The sequence below is a fragment of the Leiobunum rupestre genome, chromosome 4, assembly GCF_980474605.1.
Source record: "Leiobunum rupestre chromosome 4, qqLeiRupe1.1.hap1, whole genome shotgun sequence".
NCBI classification, from domain to species: Eukaryota; Metazoa; Arthropoda; class Arachnida; order Opiliones; family Sclerosomatidae; genus Leiobunum; species Leiobunum rupestre.
In genome coordinates, this window is record NC_143387.1 from 23,587,367 (window position 1) to 23,613,862 (window position 26,496).

At 38.7% G+C, this 26,496-nt stretch overlaps 1 protein-coding gene across 1 annotated transcript; it reads right to left on the bottom strand.

Moving 5' to 3' along the window:
- Nucleotides 1-259: 259 nt before the first annotated feature.
- sano (CABIT domain-containing protein serrano) lies at nt 260-25,887 on the bottom strand. Its single transcript, XM_090172639.1, has 5 exons — nt 25,587-25,887; nt 4,756-4,819; nt 3,930-3,988; nt 3,540-3,854; nt 260-3,463 (listed from the first exon to the last, which is right to left on the bottom strand). Exons 4-5 carry the CDS (start codon nt 3,828-3,830, stop codon nt 1,295-1,297), a joined length of 2,460 nt encoding a protein of 819 aa, XP_090028765.1. The 5' UTR covers nt 3,831-3,854; nt 3,930-3,988; nt 4,756-4,819; nt 25,587-25,887; the 3' UTR covers nt 260-1,294.
- Nucleotides 25,888-26,496: the final 609 nt, after the last annotated feature.

Genomic DNA, 26,496 nt, shown 5'->3' on the forward strand with positions numbered 1-26,496 from the left:
ATACAATGAATGAATCTTGTTGAAAATTGTAAAAATCGTTGATAAGTAGATATAATACCTCATCGTTCTTTGCAATTGATCATTGTGGGCAGCCTTTGGAGATGAATATTTGAAAATTCAAAAGGCTAAGTACACAAGTCCGCTAAGCGTGTTACTGTTGATTCAGTGTGTGAAAATGATTAAATGTTTCATCGAAATCTCATTTATTGGTATTTTAATATTACACTTATCCATTACACGTTTGAAGGTTCATCAGATGGAAATAAAATGGTTGCTGACTTTCTATGTAGCAATCAATTTAGTTTTTTTTAAAGAAAAATGGCGAGCTCGTGTCATGTAAATTGTATTGGCTCAATAAAAATTAACCAAAACGTAAAACAAATATATAATGTATATATGGCAGTCAAAATAAACCCAGTTTAATAATGGCCAATATAAATTATGTTCGTGATATTAATAATGACCAGTTAACATTTTTTTCTTTCCTACTTTTTAAGACCAATATGTTTTCAGATTATCACTTTGTTCTTCTGTTATTATACTGTATGTATGTATGTCCACGGCAGGCTAAGAGCAAGCTTGATTAAATGGCAATAGACGGAACAATCTCGGGCTATATTAAAAAAAAAATGTTTTCATTGGCACCAAAAGTTCACTGTAGGGAGTCTTAACAAATTACAATAACCATATTCGCAGGGAACGCGCTTGAAAAATTTGAGAAATGTAACTTTGACTCATTCCATATCATATCCATAAAACAATACATATTTTTCGTTTAAATATATAAACTCATTAATTATCAATTACCTTTTGACAAAACGTCATGACTTACGGTATGACTATACAAAAATGGCTTTAAACATAACGCATTAATGATTAAGACCGACAATAAAACGTGATAGGACGAGAATGCGCAGACAGTGAGCAATTGCCCAATAGTTTGTTTTTAATGTAGAATTTTCTTCAAATAATCTTAATTAGGTGCCGATGAGCGTTAAGCCAATGAAATAATACTACCGAAATTGCCCTCTCGCGCGTTCTCGCCAGACGTTTTAGTCTACGGTGCTTCAAAATTCAACATTTTATATTTTCTCGCAATCTTAGTGCATACAAACAATATCGTGGTTACATGTACTTCAGCTTAGTTCGTTTAGTTTAGCGTATAAAAATAACATTTTTTTTCGTCCGGGTTCCCGTCAAAGATTTAATCTTCACGCGTTCCGAGGTTAATAAATTGAGTAAGCTTAAATAAGTTTAAGAGTCACCTCTCCAATTTGGAGGTGTTAATCGCGCGTCAAAGATACAATGTTCCGATGGCTTTAGTTTGGCTAGGAGAGTGCTTGGCATCACCATTTACGGGTGGGAAGATCAACTTCCGGCTACCGGATTCAGTCCGCGTCAAATTGTATCTATTCCGACTATCGACTTGGCTAATGTCCCACAACAAGTTCGTCAGCGAACGAGGGCGAGGGAGGCGGCTGCGTTTTAGGATTTTTGGTTCCCGAGGTCGATGTTCCTTGGAGCCCGCGGAACCGGACGATGTCGTTTGGCCACCGGAATTACTCGAATCCAACGTGTTGAAATCAACCGCCAAGTTGGATAAGGATTTGTATCGAATGTTAAAAAGCGGGGACGCGCTTAAGCTCTTGCTCCCGTTAGACGAAGCGATATAGTTTTTAACGGGACTGACGTTACCATTTTGGTAATGGGGCGTATGGCTGTGATTTTGGCGCTGTTGGTGGACCATGGCCGGTTCTCGCGACCCTCCTTTAAAATGCTTGAAGAAGCGAGACTTGTGAGGCGGAGTTCTTTGTTGGGTCGGGCTCTTTACGAAGAGCTTTTTTCCGGCGGAATTGGACACCGTGATGGACGCCGGCTGCAAAGGAGGGCTCGTCTGAATGGCCAAATTGGGGGAAAGAGACGTATGGTAGGATAACTTGTTGTTGTCCGATCGGACTGGAACTTTACTCGGAGAGACGTTACCGTTGCTCGTAAGACTGACTGTAGTTGAATTCTTGGCGTCACCGCTTTTGACGTTGTTGTTACGAGCGTCTTCCTTACGTTTGGACAATTTTTCGTACAAATGTACTTCGCCATTTTTGTCCTTGTCTTCGACCGTTGACTTGTTACATTTACTTCGAGAAGTATGCTTACTGGAAAGACTGACGGAAACGGAAGCAGCTTTGTGTCCTAGGTTTCCCGCAACAGTAGGCATTTCCGTTGAGATCTTCCTGGCGGGAATAGTCTCTATCGGAGGTGGTTCTGGTTTGGAGATTTTCTCCGAATTCATTATCGAGGGCGGTTTAACGACGGGATTGTCCAACGTCGTTGAAGAAGGCGTATGTTCGACAAAGGCCGTGGAGCTCGTCAAGATCGACGCTGGGGTCATGATGGGCGTTGATTCCGACGACGATTGCCTCGAAACTGGACCCTCGACAGCGAAATCGCTGTTGATTTTGGACGGCAACGGAGCGAAACCACGCACGTAATCGTAAATTTGATCTATTTCGTCGTAGCGAGTGTCGTCTCGAAGGGTTTCCTTAACTTCCTTAACTACTTTGGTCGTGACCTCTTCAACCACAGTTTCGGCAGTAGCTATCACTTTGGTTGGATTAGCGGCGGTGCCTTGCGGATCCGAGAGGCTTCTCTGAATGAGTCGTATGTGAGGAAGCTTGCGAGTGCGTTGGGGTGCGTGACTGAACCGTCTTCCGCTCAACACGACTGGAGGGAAGTTGAAGTTTCCATTATTGATATGGCTGCTTCGCGAATCACGTCGCAATTCCTTGCTCATGGAGATATCGAAGGGTTGTATTTGATCGGATACGTCTGAGATCATGGACTGGCATTTATCGTTCAAACGTTCGTACTCCCGAAGCGTGACCAGTACGTCGGCATTCTTGGGCGCTAGTACTTTCAGAGGCGCGTTAGTCGGTACCGGAACCAGCCGAGAATCTTTGAGAAGTGGAAGGGCGACGATGCATTCCTCTTCGAACAAAGAGTAGAGACGCATTTCCGACAGGAACTGAGAGCCTGATTTATAGCCCGTTGGACCTTTACCGGCTACTAATCTCACCATTAACGGTAACCTTTTGCTCAGAAGGTTACGAATACTATGGACACCCGAAATATTTTCTTCGCCAGCGATTGGACTGAAACGACCCTTCTGATCTAGGCTCAAATACACCGTTTCGTTTTTGCTCGTCAAACACCTTAAATAGCGGGCGTTGGAATTCTTGCTGGCCTTCACTGACGAGGAGGGTGCTTCTCCCACCAAAATCAAGGTTTCGCCTGCCTGCAACGTCCGACTTTTCTCCGCCACGGCATCGGGATCCTCCGTTTTCGAGACTAGTACCTTGATCGGGTCTCTGACCACGCACATTTCGGGCTTCCTCCTAGACAGTTCAGCGACGCTTTCGATACTTCGAACGGCACGGCCATCCTCTGAAAGTATCTCGAACCATCCCTGCGCAAATACAATTCATACGGTATGAGAAAAATGTATTATATTTACGTAATAAGTGGTAAGTATGGTAAATAACCTGGTAATTATCAGGTATGGCTAGTTTGGGTCCAACTGGAACCACCTTTCTGCCCTCCTTGAATTTGACACACTGCGCGGCAACCTTAATTCGGGTCCCACCAGACGACAAGAAGACGATCTGGTTCAAGGAAGGCGAAGCCAGTGATGGCACCCCGAGGTGAGAATATTGGCCTTTGATGATTTTGGCTACTTGAGGCAGTTTCATCTTCTGCACAAATTCCCGCACTTGAAGCGCTTCGTCGCCCCATTTGACAGCCGATAGGTAGGCGCTGGCGTCGGCACCTGCCATGCTGCCTTTGCGTTTCGTCAGCACCTGCGGATATTACAAATATTTAGAAACGAACAGTCACGTCAAGAACGTGACCCGAAGTGGTTTGTTTAAATGCACCTTGAAATATATGTCTCCCAAAGTTTCTAAAGAAGATATTGCGCTCAGTTCCTTAGTACCTGAAATATTGGATTAAATTGTTAGTATAACGAATAACTATGTTCTCATAGATTAAACTTAGAATAATAACAACTCCAAATTGGGCTAGTTTGGCGTCTTCGCCATTTATATTAATTAAAGAGAAATAAACCTTAGTTGTTCTTAGTTCACTTTTTCACGTACATATAGTGCCAGACGCAAATAACCACGACTTCGAATGAGCCACTCGTAGCCGGCCCATAGCCAGCCGCCAAAACTCGGGGGAGCTCAAATTTTGGAGGGGGTGGGGGGGGGGGGGGGGCTCCAATGCCTTGATACTAAACAATTTTTAACTCCCACTCCTGAAATTAGTAAATATACCGAAATTGGTTTAATTTTGTTATTTTTCAAATTATGAATTAGCCCAAAAATACCAAGGCAATGTTATTGAAACACTTTTGATTGGCTAGTTCGGTATTTCTGCAATTGAAATATTTAAGCTTATGGTGCAGTGAAACGCGCGAAAACCATATTTTTGGAACCTATAGTAAAAACGTGTTAAATATTTACTGAAATTAAATTGTGATGTAGCTCTCCTATTTGATTTATATACAAATATTTTAGATCATATCTTTTGGTAGTTGAACATTCGATTTTTTTGGGTCGGTCGGGTTAGGGATGCTTAAGTATTCATTTGGGGGTGCTGAGCATCCCCTGGCACCCCTCCCCCCATATACGGACCTCACTCGTAGACCTAACTCCCTACTGGTCCGCTCCACTGTATGCCTGCAAGGTTTAAAACACTTACCTATAGGTCTTCATTTCACATTCTGAACGTTGCTTGAACCATACTCCTCTTGAGAAATATTCATCTAAACGAGACCAATAGTTTTAAATTAATAACTGAATTAAATAACTTATTCTGAATAACAGATTTATAATTTTAAAGCAAAAGTAACACAGAAGTGCTAATAAGTATCCAGGATCTCATTTCGGGTGGGGTTTAAATTGTACACCCCGTTTAGACCCAACCCCCCATTAAAATTTTAAATATGCACTCGATGAGTTATGATAGGTTTCTGACGTGGTATTCTCTTTTTCGAAAAGGTATATGTTAAACTGTGACTAAATTTGAAGGAGCTACAGCTTTGAAAATAATTATTATCGCGAAAACAATAAGATGCATCAAATATATTTTAAGCCGCAAACTCACGAACGTAATCTGCGTTTTGAAATCTGTGTCCTTTTAAATTTAACACTATTTTAGACCAACAATTGAAAGTAATTGCAGATTAAAATGTCTCCTTTTAAAATAAAGTCGAAAATTAAAAACAGTATTCAATATTATTGGCCGAGTGATCTAGCTGAATGAGGTTAGCAAAGGTGCAACCATTGGGGGGGGGGGGGGGGTTAGTGGTAGACCAAACCCGCCCATAAAAATGGTAATATTTGTAAAAACCACCCACTTTTCAAAACACAGGCAAAATCAAAAAATTTAAAAACCATGAAAAACGCCCAAAGTTCCAAAAAAGAAGACGAAAGAGCAATACGCTCAGTATTTATAAAAACCAAGTTGTCACAGATATTTCAGTACACACAATCCCACCGATGTATTAAATATATTATAAACATTTAATTTAATTTGAAAAATTTTCAATTATCTTGTACATTAACTTAATAAACCCAAGAGGAATTTGATCAAAAAAGATATTTCTCGATTTACCTGGTTTTGAACATAGGTTAGCGAAACGCGAACACCTTAATTGAAATTAATTTTTAGACAAACCGAATTGTTCGAGTTACCTTGTTTTGGAAATTAGGTAGTGAATAGCGAACAAACCGAATTTTTCGAGTTATCTTTTTTTTTGGAAATAAGGTAGTGAAACCCGAACACGTTAATTTAAATTAATTTTTGGACATACCGAATATTTCAAGTTATCTGGTTTCGGAAGTAAGGTAGCTAAACGCAAACACGTTAATTTCATTTCATTTTAAAAAAAAACTAATATTTCGAGTTACCTGGTTTTGGAACTAAGGTAGCGAAACGCGAACGAGTTAGATGGCGCCTGTATCAATTGGCACGAAATTCAAATATGACAATAGTGGGTACGCGGGTTGTGGGGTGACTGGGGTCCCGTGAATTGGCCAGATATCTCACTTAAAATTAAAATTTCTTAATGCGACCAAAAACGCAGCTCAGAAATGATCTGTACTAACAAAAATATTATTTTCAACCCAGTCAGTCTTAATTTAAACAAGTTGGCAAAATATACCTCTCCTCGTAAGAGTTTTCCTGTGACACTTTTTATGAAAGTCAATGGCTCAGCGGTAAACGACCATATTTTATATTAAATTAATTAATTTCATTTATAAATATTATAAAAGTATTATAGAGTAAATTGACGTTAATACATTTATAAAAGCGTAAAGGAAAACGGACTTTTGCCAAAGCTGTTTTTCTAAATATCGTTGTAACGTAATATGCGTCGGTGGTTCTGTGGTAGAACACTCACCTGCCAAACAGGAGGGCCAGGGTTGAAATCCCAATCGCCGGTTTTGTTTTTATTCAATAGACATGCATTTCAATTTCTTCTACGCAATAATTTAAATTGAGCATGAAATCTCGTTATATTTAAATGAGAACCAAAACATAAAACACTATTAATATACGCTTTTGCTTAAACTGAATTTCTAATTTTCAGTGAAGCCTAATAAGTGTCGGTGGTTTGATGATAGAACACTCGCCTGCCACGCCGGAGGACCCGACAAACGCTATCGCTAAGTGATAATAAGTCGTATACCGTGAACATTTGGTAGAAACCCTGCCATTTGCCCATTTGGATACTATAAGACGTTCAACGAAACCGTCGGTCCGTCCTAAAAGTAAATGATAAGTAGAAGACAACAGAGTTTACTCGGAGAGGTAAAAAGTATGTAGATTTAAAGTCGAATATCGCCAAAAAGCACTAAAATGGGCCAATGATCAACTTGTGGGCCCCTGATCTCCAAAATTCATAGCGGGCTACCGAGGGCATGGTATTTCCTTTCGATTAAGATACCCCAGGCCCTTTTAAACCTAATTCTTCGAGAAATATGTGGAATACGGTGGCATCGGTGTCATCGGATGTACGTGGGCAGAGTACACATAAATCCTTTGGGGATTGGGTGTAAAACCACAAAACTGAATTGGCAATGAAAAAATGCCGCTTAGTTCGCTAAACAAGATGCTCATTTAACGTTCACACCGGATATTTTCGATAGCGGTTCAAGATATTCTAATCAACGTTTTTATAAAATTTATTTATTGAATAAATTACTGAGCCTAATGGATGATAAGTGCGTATTTAAAATTGAAAGTAATGCGAGACAGCTAAAGTGCGTGACAACATTTGGCTAATAGCCGCGACATTAAACTTTCTATTTGGAATTTTTCTAATTATATTTGGCCAAGTTAACATTGTTTTCTGTACTTCAAAATTAATTCGAACTTTTTTTGGTACCTCTCTTTAAAATGGCATTTCCCCCCAGCATCGCGCTCAGTTGATACTCGTTCTCGCAATGCGCGATTCTCCTCTCCCTATAGGGTCTCCTTGTCTTTCTTTTTTCGCGAACATTTTTATGGGACTATATATTTTCTATCTTCCAGACACGAGAACCGGTTCAACTAGATATTAAAGTCAGGATACCTAATCTCGAGCGTCTAATCTAGCCAAAGATGAAACTAGTTGCAATGGCCAAAAAGCAGCCTTTTTTCGTAATAGTCATATCATTTTAGCGCCCATTTTAGTTCTTATTACGTTTACCATTTCCAGAGCATTTCGACAACGTTTAATACCCGCTACGCGAGTAGAACCTACAAATAACTAACTGACGAGTTCACTAAGCTTCGGTTATTAATATTGTAGCACCCCTTTGTGCGTTTTTAAATGTACGGCGTGTAACCAGGCGTTGTCCTTTTATATTTAGTTTTTTTAAAAAGTCAAAGACATGGAAAGGTAATAAATAAAAGCGTTCGAGCGATAAACTGTTGAACGAAATACAAATAGGTGCGGGAATAGGCTACAGGCTATGACATTTCCAGTTACAGCTCTAACGAAGTGTCGGTAGAGGTCGCTGACTTTCTCCCAAGCGCGAATGGTTGTACGCGATGACGGGCGATACGAAACAAAAACATGGCGTCACCTGGATGCGATATGACACACGAAGAATAACATTAGAAACTTGCACGGCATAAATGAATACTTAGATTAGATTATATTCCTCGTTATTGGCTTATTAGCAGTTTCCTTCAACAAATGTGAGGGCGGAAGAAATCATTACCGATCTAAACAAAATAAAAAATTGAGCACGGGCGAAAGTACGCAAATTCAAATTCAAATTATTTTTTTTTTTCAATTATTTTCATTGGTAAATTAACGACAGTTGCTCAAACAATAGTCGGGAAACCCAAATCAAAGCATCTTATTTATCGATTTTGCGTTTATTTTTCTTAAAAATGAACTAAAATCAACGGTAACTTTCACTGTTGTAAAACAAAGTAGCGAGTTGCTCCGCAAAATTTTAATCCATAACAATGTTAATGTAACACCACAGCATAACACCCCAATACTTGAAGCTTATGCTGTCGTATTCTTATAATTATACTCTTACCTGTTTTCCAATTTAGTCTCGGGGATACACTAAGCAGCTAAGGGCGCGAATGTTTCTTCAACTCAAAGCCATCTTCGTGAGCCTGTATTTTCCCGGGATCCTGATCCGCACCATTATAAAATCCACGTTACAGAAGAGGGCCCCGGGGGCATTAAACTACCCGATTCAATAGTGTGCCTTTTGACCAAAAATATCCATTCCAATAGACATAAAATTTCCTGTATATACTATTTTGTCGTATAGTTCGCGCATTTCGTAAAAATAGGTTAAGTTTAAATAATTTTTTTTTCCAGGAAACCGCCTTGTTTTGTTAGGGCTCCAACGTCCTAGTCAGCCATTAGTCTAGACAAAAAAGCCCTTACCCTTTGTTTACCCCGGGTTATCCGGTATTACCATAATCACAATGAAACCAAAAAAAAGATTGGCTTCGGCGATATTTACTTTAATATTTATAATATGATACAAGAATATATTATAAAATAAACTACAAAATATGACAATTCTTTTTAAAATTTCCCAAACAAGAACGAGAAATACGGTAACGATTTGGCGGAAAACCATAATAATAATACTCTAATTATCCGAAAAATCTCCGACAACAATTAAACAGACCGCTTTCAGTCATCATCCAAATATTTTCGATTTATTTTAATTTCTCAATTAAAGAGAAGTCAACAATTATAATTAGCGCGATTAAGCGCTTCTAAAAGGAAATCGATTTTTCTAATTACTTTCCCGCGTGGAACTCTAATTACATTTCCTGTCATGTTCACATTGGAGCCAATTATTTTTTAATCGTTATGCAAATTAAATGTCCGAAATTTTTGCCGCGCACCAGGAATTTACAGCATTTAATTTGGAGGTACGAATTTCTGCGAGCAATTCATTCGATAATGCCGAGTTTCCTCGTCCAAGAAAATTAACGGGAATTTCGATAAATATTCTCGTAATGTTTTAAATGTAATACTTTTACGTAACCGTTTTCCTTTAAAACAATATCAAGATATTTTTATGTATTTCTTACATTGTTTATATGGTTGTTGGTAATGCCTTATTTTTTGGTATACCTAAAATTAACTTTCTGATTTTTCTTGTACCGAATAGTTTATAACCTGGATAATGTAATTTAAAGTTATTCGAGGCAGATAAATACGTTAATTATTATTCTACTTATTTTTTTAAGTTCTGAGTTGTTCGTTTGCTTTTCGTATTTTAAACAATGCTTGCTTTAGGTGCTACAAGAATAATTTACTTCTGGTGATACTCAAAAAATGTTATTATGAAAAATGTGAACTATGGATATGAAAGTTTTCTGTTATTGAATTTTCGTATTTTGGTATTTTTGTAGCAAAGAAAAATAGTTTTGGTTCCTTGTTGGAAGACCTTGATTTCGGTGAAAAATCAAGAGTGACTTGAAAGTTGATTTTTTTCCCCAATACGCGAGGAAAATGTTTGAATACTTACATTTGTAGTTTATCAGAAAAATGCCGTGTTATGAGGAAATAAAATCAAATTACAATGACAATTTACTATATTAACTTTAATATAATTAAAGTATATCACTCGGACGAGCCAAAACATTTTAAAATTTATAAAATGTTAATAAGAAAGTCAATTTTGCCAGACTTTTAGTAACAATTACCTTTTTTAGGTTCTTAGTTTATAAGAGCACTTGCTTGGGGGGGGGGAAGGGGGAATAATTCATCTGGTAAAAAGAGGTTTTAAGGTCAGTCATCGATAGATGGAGCCACTGACCGATGGATCATGGGTGTAGCTTCGGAAATCGCTGCAAAGGCGCGTGGGAAGTAGCCAGACCTAAACTCTTTCTTTTATATTTCGCGGGGCCTTGAATTTAAAGCGGTTTAATTTAAACCTGGGCTGAGGGCTAACACCGAAAAAACCCACGCACGACTTTGTGAACTAGGTGTATCAATAACGGCGGAACGCTACAGAAACTCTCGATATAATAAAGAAACACACAAAATAATCCGATCATCAAGGTTGTCCGGATAATCGAACTAACACCGAAAATATATTTCGGGTAAACGGGTTTGCCTTGAATTCTGTTTCTCACAAACCATTTATTCCTTGGATATAATAGGCTTTTTTTAAGGAAAGTTTCAACCATTATTTAAAAATCAAAACTACCAGAAGTACATATCTTTTGTAGGTGATTTTGTATTAGAAGTGAAGAGAAGCACATTGTGAAAAACTAAATGAAAAGAGACTTAAAACGGTTTTAAAATTCACAATATATTTATTTAAAAATCCAACGTTTCGGAGGAACTGTTCCTCCTTCTTCAGCTGGATTTTTACAAGTCTGACAGTATAATGGTAAAACTTTGGGACGAAAAAACATTTATGCGCTTTATACATATAGTGGCTACTGTTCTTTAGCCGCGAGCGTTTTTTCCCGAAGGTGAGTCGACCGTCGAAGTGTTATAGGAGCAACGGGCTCGATATCTTCGTTCGCGCGCGAGGCTACTATTGTCGGAATGGGAGATTCTGCGAGAGGAGGAATTGGTTTGTTGTGTGGGAGAGGATGAGGACCATAAAAACATTTAAAAAGTGGAGAGAACGTGGATAAGTTAAAGGGACCATCGTCACGGTTTAAACATTGCGCAGATTTATTTTTTTAAATTTCGATAGATTCGCGTACATTAAAATGAGTTTTATTTAATTTTGGTTGAGCTAGTATGTCTATTGAGTCCCACCTAGCATTATGGCCAAAAACACGAAGGTGTTCGCTAAGGGGATAATTATTCTACGGGTTGTTTATATTTTTGTGTTCTTTAAGCCTTTGATGAAATGGGCGACGGCATTGCCCGATGTAATAATCACCACATTCACAGGAGATTTTACGTTTTTTCGTCCCAAAGTTTTACCATTATACTGTCTAGGAATATGAAAACTCGGTACCCTGGAATAGAAAAGTGTATTCCCCACTACGAGCTCCCCTCTCTCTCTACGGCAACGCAGAATTGCGGACATACGAGTTTAGCGCCACCTTTTCTACATCTTTTTAAAAAATTCGTCTGCTAGTTTTCGAATGTTAAAATTCATTGTCTATTCCTACTAAAAACACGGGACTAGAAATACGCGAATAGAAAAACTAGCAGACGAAAAGCCGATTAAAAGTGTAAAGGTTCTACGATAGATGGCGATACTTGTTATGTCTGTGAATTTTTTACTACCCCGCCTAAAACGGGAGACGACCACTCCAGGTTTACTTGAATCCTCCTAGATACTGTCAGACTTGTAAAAATCCCTGAAGAAGGAGGAACAGTTCCTCCGAAACGTTGGATTTTTTAAATAAATAAATTGTGAATTTTAAAACCGTTTTAAGTCTCTTTTCATTTGATTTTGTATGATCCAAAAATGATGTATAGTCCCCTTTTGCTTTAATTCACGTAATAGCACCTGGAAAATGTACACTTTTGGAGAAAGTGCCCATATTCTGGGCTTTGATTTGGGATAGTTTCCCATCCCTCGCCTTTGTTACAGAATTCTTTTTTTGGCTCGGGGGTGAGGGATATTGTTAATCCCTTGAGTACGAAAATGGTGGCGTAGAAGTTATTTGATCATATTGGTTATGGTAAATAGGAACAACGCCTTTCCTAATGCGAAAGCATTTCCTTTGGTTTTCAGTCAATCAATCAAAGATCGCAAAGAGCCACGGAACAATGAGGTTACGCAAAAAGAACGAGAGACCAGAATCAGCATGACTGGTCTAGATATACCTTGGAGAGAAGCTGTTTTTCTTCGTCTGACTCTGTACATTGTAAAGGCTGGCCCCCGCTTTTTGAGGGGGCCGGCTTTTAGGGTTTCGGGCGTATCGCGGTTTAGTGGGCTAATTCTAAAATGTTTCGGGAGTTAAATCTTTTGTTTCTCAACTATCATTGCTATTATTTAAGTCAGCGACTTCACGATTTCAGCTTCTTAACTCGATCCAAAGTAAGATCGTATAAGCTACCAATGCGTGTTAGGTCAAATCGCGTACTCAATAAAATTAGGGTGGAATATTACAATGTTGACGTACTTTGCTTTATTTGATAGCTATGAAATCTTGTTGTTTTGTTCCGTAACGGTAACTAACGCTAGATTTTTTCAAATAATAAAAATCAAATGCTATACATTTTTTTGTTGTATAGTTTTTGGTGTCATTTTGTAGCTTATGAAACATTTATTTGTAGAAAGGTGCCACTTAAATATTGAGTTTTGGTACAAAATAAATAACTTCGTATAAAACAAATTCTTGAAATTAAATACTAATAAGCTTTTTTCGTTTTTGGCTACGATCAAAGTGTAGTATTTTCGGGCATCAGTTGTTAAACGTATCTCGTCACGTACACCATTAAAAGTGGATTAATCTAAATATACTCATTCGGTTAAATAGTTGTATAGTAGATTCGAATACGAATTAATTTTTCGAAATATCGTATTCTTGTATAAAATTTTCCCTTTCAAAAATTTAATTAAATTAAAATAGCATTACCAATTAAATTATCAGTTAATTTGACAAGAATAATCAAATAATTTAAAAAATGATTTAAATATAGCGGAATCAATTGACTCCACTAGCACTACTCTTTCAGTTAATTTTGCACGAAAATATATCATTGGCGAAAAATATAGCGCAAAAATACCTATTCCGTAAACTCTCCTCATTGTATTTGCTAGTTTGATGTGCTTTTTGGTAGTCGCTCACGCTATTCAAAGAGAGGGAAGATTTTACCCTGACGCGTTACTTAAGAGCAAAGTGGCGGCTTTATAATTATAATCTCACCGCTTCAAAAAGTGTTTTAAAATTTTACCTTATTTCAACTATAAATCTTGGCAATTACGAACAGTTAAGGTTAATATGTAGTTAGCGTTCATTTATGACCTATTTTTCTACTTGCGGTATTTTTAACAGAATTTAGATTAAGTAAAAGACTGAACGAAACAAAAATTAAAATTTTCAGCTAGACACCAACATCGTCCAACGTCAGATACTGAATTTTAATGTATTTAATTCAGGTGGCAGAGTTACAATGCGTAGGAGGGTGGTGGCAAGCCCTTCGTGCCACGCGAGCCAAGTGACAGCTCCTTACACTCACAATTACCGTTAACCTCAACAAGTTTTTGTGTAAAAGGGCAAACGAAGAACACGAAGGAAAGCCCTTTAACGAGTGGGGAGATAACTTGCAAACTCAACGCGGAAATAGTTGTATAAATATTGCATAGTTGAGTTTTTTGTACATCAATGTACCAGCTCATGTTATTTCAATTGTGGTAAATAAAGTCAGTAGCTTTTTATTTAAATACGATTTCAATATTAGCATTTTTCAATTTCAAAGGTTTCGAATGAGTCTTATAGCATTATAAATTCGTTGTTTATTATTATTACTATTAATTAATATAGCCCAATATCGCGTAGAGCAAAGTTGATGAGAAGAAAATTGAAATGACCAGCGTGCAGCAGCGGTAATAAATTGGACATCAGAGTAAAAGGAAGCCTCATTGAACATCCGGTCGCCGCTGCTCGGAATATTCACCAAGGAGAGGGGATAACGCGCTGTTAACCAAATCATGAGAAAATATCGTGGCATTTTCAATGAGAAACGACTGGAAAATGCAAATAGTTTGGTGGCATTTTTTCCCTATCTTCTCTCGATATTGCGAGTAGGTTTTTCATGCTAGAATTTATTTCAGTAAGTGAACGTGGTAAGCCGGTATATTGGTCGTAATAACGAAATATATAGGGTAGGCGAGGGGGTTCGCGTATAGCCGCGGCGGCGCTTGAAAAGTTCCTCAGCGGGTGCCCCACTTTCACCCTCCGTTGAATCGCCGGCGCTCCTCCCCACCGCGTTTCAAAAGCCGTCGGCGGTTCTTGGAAATAATTTACGTCCTCCAAGATGCAAATGTCCTCGGTTCTCTCTCTCTCCATCGCCTTTATGCTAAACTGGCGGCAACACAACCTTCCGCGAGCCATGAATAACTAAATTCTCGGTGCTTCATCTACAAGAGAGGTCTATAACCGCAGTTACGTATCTACGAAAAGGAGGTTCATTATGAAACTATTCAAAGCGACGGATATTCGCGCTTGTCATCTTGTTTGTGATTCCACAAAGACTGGCTGCTATCCTTTAAAGGGCCTCATTGGCGTTTGAACATTGCGGTTTTACTCTTGTACTTTATCGGTATGCCTTCGTTCGGATCTGAGTTATTCGCGACCGAACGTTATCGCTACGCCCTCTTTTGGTTGCTGTCGAAAATTAGATAGGTATCGTATTAGCAGACGCTATTAGTTTTTGGCAACCAGTAGCGTAATATTTTATCATTATTTAGAATAACTGACAAGATTATGGTATATAGTTATAGACTTATGGTAATTAATCTATCCGCATTGTCAATCGACGAGAAGCGACTAAAATTCAATTAAAGTTGAGTATATTTAAGCTTGGAGCAACAAACACGCTTTTACCACGGTAACACTAGAGCTTAAAACCAAGTTTAGGTCGGTTTGAATGCCAGTTTTGACCACCGACTATAATTTTGGTTCACACGTGCGAAATCGCTTCACCCCGGTTCGCTTATAGCCAAGGCTTAACGCCATTTCAAATTATGAAAATACTAAAATATATCCCAAAACAATTATTTAATCACGTTTACTATACATACAGTAATATTATTTGACATTATTTATTATTTTATTCCCATTATTTTGGAAAATACGAGTTATTTTACTTCCCCGCCTTGTCGTTTTGAAAGCGATTTTAAGCGAACCGACTTGGCGAGTTGCTTCCCGAAACAACACAAAGCGATTTCTCACGTTGGTTTTAAAAACTAGTTATGTAATATCAAGCGATTTTAGGGGTAAGTGTGAACCTGGTTAGAACGCAGCTAGCCTTTAAACACGATAACGCAGTGTTGTGTACAAATTTCATTGGACGAGCCTTTACGCTGAACGTTTTACGGAAAGGGGGAAGACAATTTCCTAATTTTCCCCTTCCGACGGTAGAAGGCGCTAAAGAGTCTAACCAATGAAAACTGTACACAAGAAAAAGCACGACTTCGGACCGGCTGTGTTCTCCTTCGTCTTTGTCTATAAGTTTGACCAGAAGTACATTATATAGCTCATAGAGATAAGTATATAGTGATAATGCCTCTGATTTAGAAAGACAAAAGGAGCCAGGAAAACTCGTTATTATAATGATTTGGTTAAAATATTCATTAAAAAATGGTTTATAAGCACAAATTTTAGATATTTTATAATATATGCAGGGTATGCTTCCGCAATTTGACGTAAAAATTGTGCTCATTGGAAACTACCTCGAACCTGCGAAGGGATACTTGTTTCATTTAAATGACTTATTAAAGACATAATAACGATATGACCTAAAGTGCGCAATTTAGCGAAGTGTTAGACAACCGTCTAATTTATCTCTTTTAACCCTTCTAAACTGCACCGTTTGATGGCGTAATGACAGCCGTGGTTGCCCTTCAAGTCGGTGGCGTTTTCGGTGCGCTTATGACATTTTGGGCTCCATGCAGATGGGATTTAATTTAAAGGGAACTAGATGTCACGGTCATTTAAGTACACACAATCCCCCCGAATAATTAACTTTATTTTAAATATTCAATGTAAATTTGAACAAATTTCCAATCACCTTGTACGTTAACTTAATAAAACCAAGAGGGTTAGAGGAGTTATATCGAAAAATAATTTTTCGAGTTTCCTGGTTTTGGAAATAAGGTAGCGAATCGCTAACACGTTAGATGGCACGAAATTCAAATATAACAATAGGTTTGTGGGGTCCCGCGAATTGGCCAGATTGTAGTGTTAAATATACAAACAACTATGGTATGCCTATATTCGTAAAAAAGACTTCGGATAATGGGTTCCAGATGCTCGATCCGAAGGCGCTGGTCGTCAAGTGAAAGTTTATGGGCTTTGGTGCAGCGGCGAGTCTTTGGCCAAGATTTTCCCTGGACCACTGCGAGGAGATAGCGAAGCTTCTCTCCCTTCTTTTATTGAAATATGTGTTAAGTAATTGTAACCCCGTTTAGCCACCCCCGTTTTATGACCGTTACCAGTTTTATTTTATTTTAAGCGGTGTTTTACTGTTGAATCGTCTCTTCGGCGCGTGTTTATGTTCCCCATCTGTGATGTTTGTGTGTGGCGTTGGCCTTACATCTTTGGACGTCCAAGAGCGAACCATGGATCCAACAGAGACCAAATAGTACCACTATAAATATAGTTGCTATTAAGGACTCGTAAGCTGAGATGCGGACTCTGTCCGTTAAAATTTAAAAAGGATGCGTGGGCGAGTTGTGAGTGTCTAGTCTGGGAATGGTCACATGACTAGAAAGGAAAATAATGTGGTGGCGCAACGAGAGAGTTGAGACGATTGAGCTCTGCCTCTCTGAACGAGGACGAATGAGAGCGCTCTGAAAGAGAGACGCCGATTCTAAAAAGACGCTAGCAAGAGTCGTGCAAAAGTAACCACGAGTGCATAATGGAACTGGACAAAGCAGGGGCGTAGGAACCGGGAGGGGCAGGGGGGGCAATGCCCCTCCCTAGAATTTTGCTGGAGGGGGCAACTATAATGTTATTGCCCCCTCCAACCTTTGGTCAGTTGAAATCTTCAAAAGGCTCAAATTATCATTTTAAAAGCATATACAGTTTAAAGAACCTCAACTGTGTTTAAATTTCAGTCTTTTCCCGCCAATTTACATAGTAGTAACAAGTACACATGCATTCGGAGAAGCTACACTAAATTAAAAATTAAAAACCATTCTCCAGACCCCTTTTCGTGTATCTTTGCCCCCTCCAACTTCTAGAACGTTCCTACGCCCCTAGGACAAAGGACTAATATGTTGTAAATATAATGTTAATAATCCCTAATGTCCCATTCCCTGCATTTTATGTATATTGCATGATTAATAGTGTATTTAAGTTGCGAAGGGAAGTACTTCCAATTATGTTGGTTTCTTAACGTTCAATTTTAATTCTACTTTTTATTTATATTACAAAATATTTTGGTACTCTCAGAGTCTCGTTTTCAGTTATAAGTATAAGCCTAAAAATATGCATACGCCTAGACAACAACTGACGTATACTTCGCTAACTCCAATAGCAGTGGTGGTTACGTGAATCGAAACCCGGGATAAAGTCTTAACAGCGTGGAACCCTTTCTGTACGTGATATTAAAGCCAGGTTCACACTTACCCCTATAATCGTTTCGTTTTAGAAAACTAGTTTTCAAAACCATCGTGAGAAATCGCTTCGTGTTAGTTCGGGAAGCAACACGTCCAAGTCGGTTCGCTTAGAATCGCTTTCAAAACGAAAAGGCGGGGAAGAAAAATTGTTCATATTTTCCAAAATAATGGGAATATATTCTAAATAAGGTCGAATAATATTACTGCATGTATAGTAAACTAATTGTTTTGGGATACATTTGAGTATTTTCAAAATTATGGTCATAATTTGAAATGACGGTAAGCCTTGGCTATAAGCGAACCGGGGTGAAGCGATTTCGCGTGAGTGAACCAAGAATTATCGTCGGCGGTCAAAACTGGCATTCAAACTGACCTAAACTGGGTTTTAAGCTATAGTGTGACCGTGGCTTTCGTGTCGGCTTGAAAGATAATCCCCATGTGTTTGTTTGTTTAGGATACTCTCGCAGTCTGTAGGTTAGGAGTCGAGATTAAAATCGTCACAAGATAGCTCACTTAAAATAAAAATTTCTTAATTCAACTGAAAACGTAGTTCAAAAATGATTAGTACTAGCTAAAAATATAATATTCAACCAAGTCGCTCTTAGTTAAAAAAAAGTATGTAGATTTAAAGACGAAAATTGTCGAACACCACTAAAATGGAAAAATTATGAACTTCATGGGCTCCGATTTCAACAATTCATAACGGGCTACCGAGGGCATGATATATGCTTTAGATTGACATATAACTGACCCTTCTAGCCCTAATTGTTGAAGAGTTATATGGGATACGGCAGCATCGGCCTCGGCATCGGCTACACTGTGCGTGAGCGTAGTGCACGCACGATTAAATTGGGCAGAAACACGCCACGTTCGTCCGAAAATAAAGGCCATCTCGAGTCTGTTTTCTTCCGTTTCACCTTCTTCTCCAAAGACGTTCCCTTCCCCCGCTTGCTCCCCTTCTCTTTTGTTGTAATCGGAAGGACGAAAAAGGAGATCCTAGACCGGGGGGGGGGGGGGGGAGCGCTCCTTTGTTTTACAAAAGAAACCAAGAGATGATGATAATAACAGAATAATGACGACGACTCGGTGGTGCCGTTGCAGCCAGAGTTTGGAAATTCCCTATTTCTAGTTTCTTGAACTTGGGTTGGATGTACCCAAAAAATGATACAAGTTTTTCGTTCTAGTTTAGCTGGCTCTCCGCCAGAATGAACCAAACGAATAGTTTCTGCGATAAATAAGGAAATTCGGCCCATCCGGAAAATCTATACACGCGATTTACATAATGTCCCTATTTTGTAAAATAATAATAGCCAAATTCGAAGCAGCGTTGTCGGGGATTTAGAAGCGTTCACTTTTTATGTTTACGTTAATTTGAAAAATTTATGGGTTTTTTTGTGGCTATTCGCTTTATTTACTAAACTGGCTAAGCCTTATTTAATTAAAAATGGCATAGAAATTCAAGGTTAATTTCATTTTTCTTAAATGTAATTAAAAAGTTCAATCTTTTAAATTCACACAATTTGACAATTTCACTTTTTATCATGTAAATGAGGTTTCCGCGAATTTTTATGCTTTTTTGCAAGAATAGTGAGAATTTCTACCGTCTAGTTCTGCTTAAAAATAAAGCCGTTTAAAAAATTCCTAAGGACTGAAATAAAATAAAAATAACTCTTACCTCAAAAGTGAAGATGAAAAATTAATGAAGATGTATGCAAAATATTCCGTTTAGAAAATTTATGAAGAGTTAAAATATTCCGCGTGTAAATGGCGTTAAGCGCTCCGCTTAATGAACCGTACGTCGGAATTATTTCGGTTATACTATCCGAAGAAAATCTTTAATTAGCTCGGAGATATAGCTTCGGTTTTTTTTTATCGAAATGTGACACGAGTGCGGCGGTGGCGGCACCATACGTGTGTACTAACGAAAAGCAGAATCCCGAAAATTACTCCGAAAGGCCGGTTTTGTCGTTGTCCTAACGAGGAGACATTCTATCGACGGCGTGTAACTCGCCTAAGATCCGAAGCCGTGACTCACGCAGGCTGGGCCCCCGCGTATCCGCGCGCTGTGGTTTCATTTGAATTCGATTTTCCCCCTTAGCGCCCGGGAGAGGCCAATTTCTTTAAATTGACTTTTAACTGCGAAGAGAAAAAATATCTCGGAACTCGACGAACACTCCTTCTTAAGAAAAATTAACGGAGCCTATACGCGTCAAATATTAATATTTTGCTTCCACGAATGTAATTACAGTAACGAGCGGCTTCAGATTGTTCGAATTTTAAATGATTAACAAATCGTTGCTTTTTTTTCAAAATCCAACGTCTAAGAATATTCAAATGAAAGTTCAAATAAGTACTTGAAACGAGGGTTTGGCCAATTTTTCGGGAACCAGGGAGGCTCCGAAAAAGAGATAACAGTTATCTCACTTATCTGACGAACCTGCAAATCTAGTTGCATGGTTGAATTTATCTATTAAATTTTTAAACAAACCAGTGAAATAGCGATATTTCGTTGATAGTGTTAATATTCCATTTACCAGTCAATATTGCTATATTTTGAAATATACTGTCTTCACGTAGGCTACCGTAGCTACGCGCTTCCAACTGATAAAGACTGAACATAAACCATGGACTGTAAATTTTAGAGGACGAGTAAAGCGTAGCCTTCCCCTGTAGAATTTTATTTTCCCCGAGCATCAATCACTTCGAACTAGAGAGAGAGAGTCCGTCAAGGTCATTTGTACCAGGCATAGAGTTATATACCCCCCCCCCCCCCCGCATGTTATCTGGAAATCTGGCCGACCGAAAGACACGCTCTTTAGTTTTTTTTATGACCTTGAGCGACTCCCGTCAGCCTGATCGGTGAACGGGGCGCAAAATACCTCGGGAATACCGGTCCTCTAAAATTTACAGTCCGTGCATAAACCAAAGAAGAGTCACAATCGCCAATAGCGTTATGTAGTCTTTGTAGATGACTTAGCCAGTAATTTATAGAAGAGCCTGTTGACGAGTAGGAAACAATCAAATCCTGTATACAGTTAAAATGGCCGATAAGTTCTTTACGTGGTTAGAATGTTCATTGGAAAAATGGGTTGCCTTATTAACCGATTACTGTAACTCTAATGAATAAAGTGATTTGTGAAGAATCATCTTTTTTTTAATTAATATCCGCATCTTCAAACTGAATATTTAACGCAAAACGATAATATAGCGAAAACATTCCCCGCATTTGGACCGTATATTTATTTGTTAATTAAAGATACGCTCAATTCCCCAGGACGCTTAATTATCACTGAACCTGAGTAACGCGGCGCCGCGAGAACCGAACCGTCCAAGTACTGTCCCCCCCTCTCGCCCCTCCTAATTCCGACGACGGAAAATGAAACTTCAATTAACACCCTTCAATAAATGTGCCGATAACACGGCGCACACTCGGCTAATTATTGGAAGAAAGCGACTGTGGCGCGTAACGAGCGAAAGGAAACGAGAGACAATGACGAATTAGCCTTCACCTTGCCACAGTGAATGAGGTAAACAGGTCCAATGCTAGAGTGGTCATAGAGGCTACCCCGAGAGCGCTTGACTTTCCAATTGTTTCAGGACTAGCAGCGCCGGAGTTCGAACACCACGCCCGCCCTCTTCCACACCCTCACTTTAAAAGGAACGCGATCGCTGAGAAACTAATTCTTTTTCATTGATAATCTGAAAATTCGCCCTAATTAGAATTAAAAAGGGGTCGAGAAATTCTTCGCGAGCCCCGCGCCAAAAGTCAAGAGAGAACCGAACTGATGAAATATTCAGTCATCCGTAAAACTCGTAGAGATAAGTGACAATGGCAAATAATGATTCCTGTAGCCGCGGCTCCGGCTTAACGCTGAAGAAGGCTCTAGGCCAAAGCCATAAGTAACGGTTGGGGTACCCAAAGAATATCGAGCTTAGTTGTCTCGAACAACCGCGTTTTGGGATGTAAAATTCGTTCAAGTTTATTATCATAATTGAAATGTTTTTGCTTCGATTTCTTTTCATCCGTACGTAAACCAACTTCCGAGCCAAATAACGATTATTTTCGTCAAAATAAATTACGCTGATAAAGGTTTACATGAAATGCTTAGTCAATAATTCGGTTCCGTGTACACTACTTCAATTTACAGAATATAATTTGTTTTTCTAAACCGAATGCGTCCTGTTTGGCACACTAAGCGAGGGGCTATAGATATTTTCACGACCACTTTCGTTTGTTTTATTTCGCCTTTTAAAATGTTTGAGATTAGAGTGGAAACCGCAACTGAGAGGATAAAATAGTGTTGTTAATTTTCCGGAAAAATAAAATACGGAAAATTTTCCAGAAAAGTTTCCGGAAAATTTTCCGCAAATCGGAAAAATAAAAATTTGGAACATAAATTACCTTTTAAGGGTTTTTAATGTTTTTAACTTTTTATCGATATAAAATGTCTAATATCAGTAAAGATACTACAAAACATTAATAGCGTTACATTGTTAATCAGTTTAAACTAGTCTAGAGGTTTAGTTTTACTTTCAGATTCGAAAAAATGAGGCGAAAATACCGCTTTATTTCAATTTGCAAACAATATATTAGACTAATTATGGAATGAAAACTTTTTTTTATTTTTTTCGGAAAAATACGGAAAATTTTCCGACTTACAACATTAGGAAAAAACCAAACGAAACATTGGTCACTGACGCTTTTAAACATAATGTATTAAATTATACGTATTTTTATAATTATATTAACAGGACACGTCTAGATAAAACCGTATATATTGTTCTAACAAGATACGAATGTTTTGGGTAGTATCATATTTATTGGGATTATTTTTTATTACGGGGGAGCTAGCGCAGCTGCGGTACACGTGGGTTATATCATTAAGCCCGTACAATAAAACGCGTAGGGATAACTCGTGGAGCGGTATATATTTCATTTCAATAAACGAATTATTTTATTACGAATATTTCTATACATAATTTAAGTTATTTGAAACAAACTCCGCCTTACAAATCAAAAGTCTTAAGCACTGTCCGCGATTTCTTCCAGAACGTTTAATTATACGGGCTAAATATCTCCTTTTAAAATAAGGCTATTCCCAATAACGTCGCGGCTTACGCGTAAGGAATAAAAATGATGGTAGGATTAATTGAACGGCGCGTTTAGATAACATCTTAATATCAGCGATTAGGGTTATAGAGTCACGATTAAATTGAAAGCGAACGAAATGTTCCGAGAAAGGGCGCTTTCTTTGAAGGAAAAACCCCTTTCTTCGGCAACACGGACGCGGCTGAGGGCGAGACTTCGGAATGTAATGCCGACCAAAAGGGCATTAATTTCTCAAAGACACGCTGCTGTGGCTAGTGGCAGACAAGAGCGCGACATTTGGGCACCGTAAATCAATATGATTAACGTTCCGTACGAGCCGGCCTACGCTTCAAAATGAGATAAATAATTCAAAGGCCCACCGGTAATCTGCCAATGCCAACTACTCAGAAGGGATTTTGAACTTCATCAACGTTCGCGGCACCAATGATAAACCGACAAAGATTCGAGAATGAATTAAGAAAAAGAACGAGAGAAAAACTTTCCGCCAACTTCGAAAATCGTGGCGTTTTAATTTAAGGAATAAAAGGAGATTTTTGATCTTTTTTTCGCGCCGGAGAAAGAATTTGGCCGCGAGTTTCATTCGTCATTGGCGGAGATTCCTTTCAGCAAAAATCCAAAACTCAGATTAGGATGTCTATTCGTTTGGCAGGCTGGCGGAGGAGGCGAACCAACTCGTTTCATCATGTCTCGAAACACCCAGCGCGAGTCTCGTCATGTAACATTTGGTCCTTTTTATACGAAAATATTTCTATAACTTTCTCCTTGAAATCTTTCACGCTGTTCTTTTTCGCGCGTACTTTCGTTTTCGGTGGATGTCCGAGATTATTCTCTTAAAACATTGTTAAGACTGTGTACGGCGAAAGAGAATATAATCAAGGTAAAAGCAATTTTCAAAAGGAGGAAACTTCATATTCGTACAATTGCAGATTCGGAATTTATAAACGTCCCTCTCACAATTATTTATATACCGAGATGTTCGATTCGGTTATTGTGGTCTACGAATAACCGTGAAGTAGGGATTTTTAGTACTCATAAATTCCAGGGTTATTACGCGAGTGTGGAAAATCGTCGAAATTCGCGGATAGTGATTACGCAATAGGCGACTTTATCGGGAATTTTATTCGGGTGATATAGACTTTTTGTATAATCACGAACGTATTTTTCGGTCGTATCCGCTTTCACTTACGGAAATCGATATTATTTATACAAAATACAACTAAATTTTACCTTTGATTACAAAATGTAATAGTTTGTGAATAACCACTGTAACTGAAAGTTAACTCTAAAACCCTTTACTTACGAAGCCTATAAAAATTACACTTTAGTTTACTACACTAGTTTGTTTAAATATTGCAATTTTGTCTTTCAACTAAATCGAAGTATAACCAAAGAACTTTTATTGCATTTGAATAGGAATTTTGTTGATTACGCGTCCAAACGCCGGCATAAAACCTTTTCATCTGTAGTAATTTTTGTTCAGAAATGGAGAAAGAGGCGAATTTTGATATATTTGACTGCGCTTTACTAGCGAGGCGGCTGAGACTTCACTTTTCGCGAACATCCTGGTCTTTCTTTCGTGGACGCAATAGTCCTTTTCAATTCCGTTCAATTTTATTACAGTTTGCCTCACCTGTTTTTAGAAAAGTAACCCTCTTCCAATTATATATAAGTAAATTCGCTAACAGAGAGGTTAAGCCCCGAACACTGAAACGGCTAATGAGAACGCGTAGATCACGTTAATTTTATTACGATTAATCAGTTATCGAACCCTCATATCATGACCCAAAATAAAGTTATTAGAAAAGTAATTTCACATTAAAAGGTTTATAAATAAGGCACCGTTCTCGAGTTCTCAGTCCACGTTCTAAAGCTCGCGCTTAAGCTTCGTAATGAACTCGAAATTAAATTAATTGAATTTGAAAAGGAAATGATTTTGAGGTTAAACCTTTAAAACGCGTCAAATTATCCGGGAAACTTTCCAACGGTAAGACAAACATAATAGGGGAGCTTGCCGAAATCAGGGGTCAAACGAATTAACAATAGCTTCCATTCTGTCGTAGCTACCAATTAAAGTCAAGGGCTGCAAACTCTCAAATGTTAGATTTTTAATCAATAATAAACACCGCTATTTACTAACAATGAAATATAACGCGTAATGTATAGACAATACGTATTAATGATAACCCAAATTTGAGGCAGACCCCGTAAACATAGGTTTTCATATTTTGAAAACTAAAATCTAATTAATTATTCACGTCAAAAGTTGCGCGTTTCGGAAAAAGAGACAATATACGTCAAAAAGCCCTTCAAAAATGAGGAATATATTTCAATATTCCAAAGTGGGTAGCGGAAAAGGGCCGCTTACACTCACACACCTTCGGGCGAATTTGTGCCCGGGTCGCCCACACGACGGCGAGGCTCTCGGGCCGAAATTCTCTGTAAAAAAACCCTCCCTTATAAAGGTTGAATAATCTGCATACAGTGAGAAGAAAACGATCCTGTACTCCGCGAGCACCAGAGAAAAGAAAACGAGACTAGCCAAAACTGGAAATCCAGAACTAGTTCGTCTGGAGCCACTTTTTTGCTCAGTTTTGGCGTAATAAAAAGAATCCCCGCTTATAACGACTAAAGACTTTCGCCTACGTGTAAATACAGTTATATACGTCTACACTTACCTGTTGTTTTCTACTTCGAAAAGACCTTAACGAGTCAGTCGAACCTCTTAGCGAAGCTTCAAAAGGGAGACTTACAAAATCATCTGGACGCCAACGAATTCGAATAAACGCTCGGACGCGAAACTTAATAATCCATATGGAAAGGTCAACAAGTAATCCGTTTTTTTTAAAGAGGCTAACTTAAAAGGAAATTACCGATAGAACTCGCTCTAGGACTACGTACGATTTGTCGAACGTAGAAATACGTCGTTCCTTTAAAAATCGCGACGCGCGGCGGCGGCGAAGAGAACCGAACCCTCCACCGCGAAACTCGCGAGTCAAACTAACTTTTGCCAAGGCTGTACCGTTTCACGGCGTCTGCTCTCCCCGATGCACGGCACGCTGCTCGAGCTGGCTTCGGGTATGAAACCTTTTTGCCACCCCCTTTCCCGAAAGAAAAAAAAACAACCCTCCCGGGATTTAGCCCGGCATAAAAGTTGAATTCGCCAGAAAGTTGGAACGCTACTTCCCCCGGTGTGGACAACCTTTGGTACCTGAGTGGTGCCGTAGTCGGTTGCGTTACCTAAGAGAAGGAATAGTCGCGTATCGGAACCCCCTGTTTTTTAGCCGCCGTAATGGAATCGCCCATTTTCGGCGGGTCCATAACTGGTTATCTAGATTTCTTTATAATATAGCTTGGGGTGTAATTTGGGTATAAAAGAAATCTCGAAAATGATATCTGGTAGGAGCCATACCCTCTCTATATTTTGTCTGGTGGGTAGAGAGAAAAGACTTTCGGTAACCCGTGAAGGTCACGCGCGGGACTTGACGACCCGTTTGACCTCGAGTGTACACTTTCCGATCGCGAGATGCCCCCGCGCGCCAGCATAATTCATATTCTAAATTACGTAATCATAATTACAACGTGTAG

What these genes read in the sequence shown, in the direction of transcription:
- sano (XM_090172639.1), bottom strand. Translation starts at nt 3,830, where the DNA reads ATGGCAGGTGCCGACGCCAGCGCCTACCTATCGGCTGTCAAATGGGGC. An exon ending in CCATACCTGATAATTACCAG is followed by an intron (nt 3,464 to 3,539) that starts GTTATTTACCAT and finishes GTATTTGCGCAG; the next exon opens with GGATGGTTCGAGATACTTTC.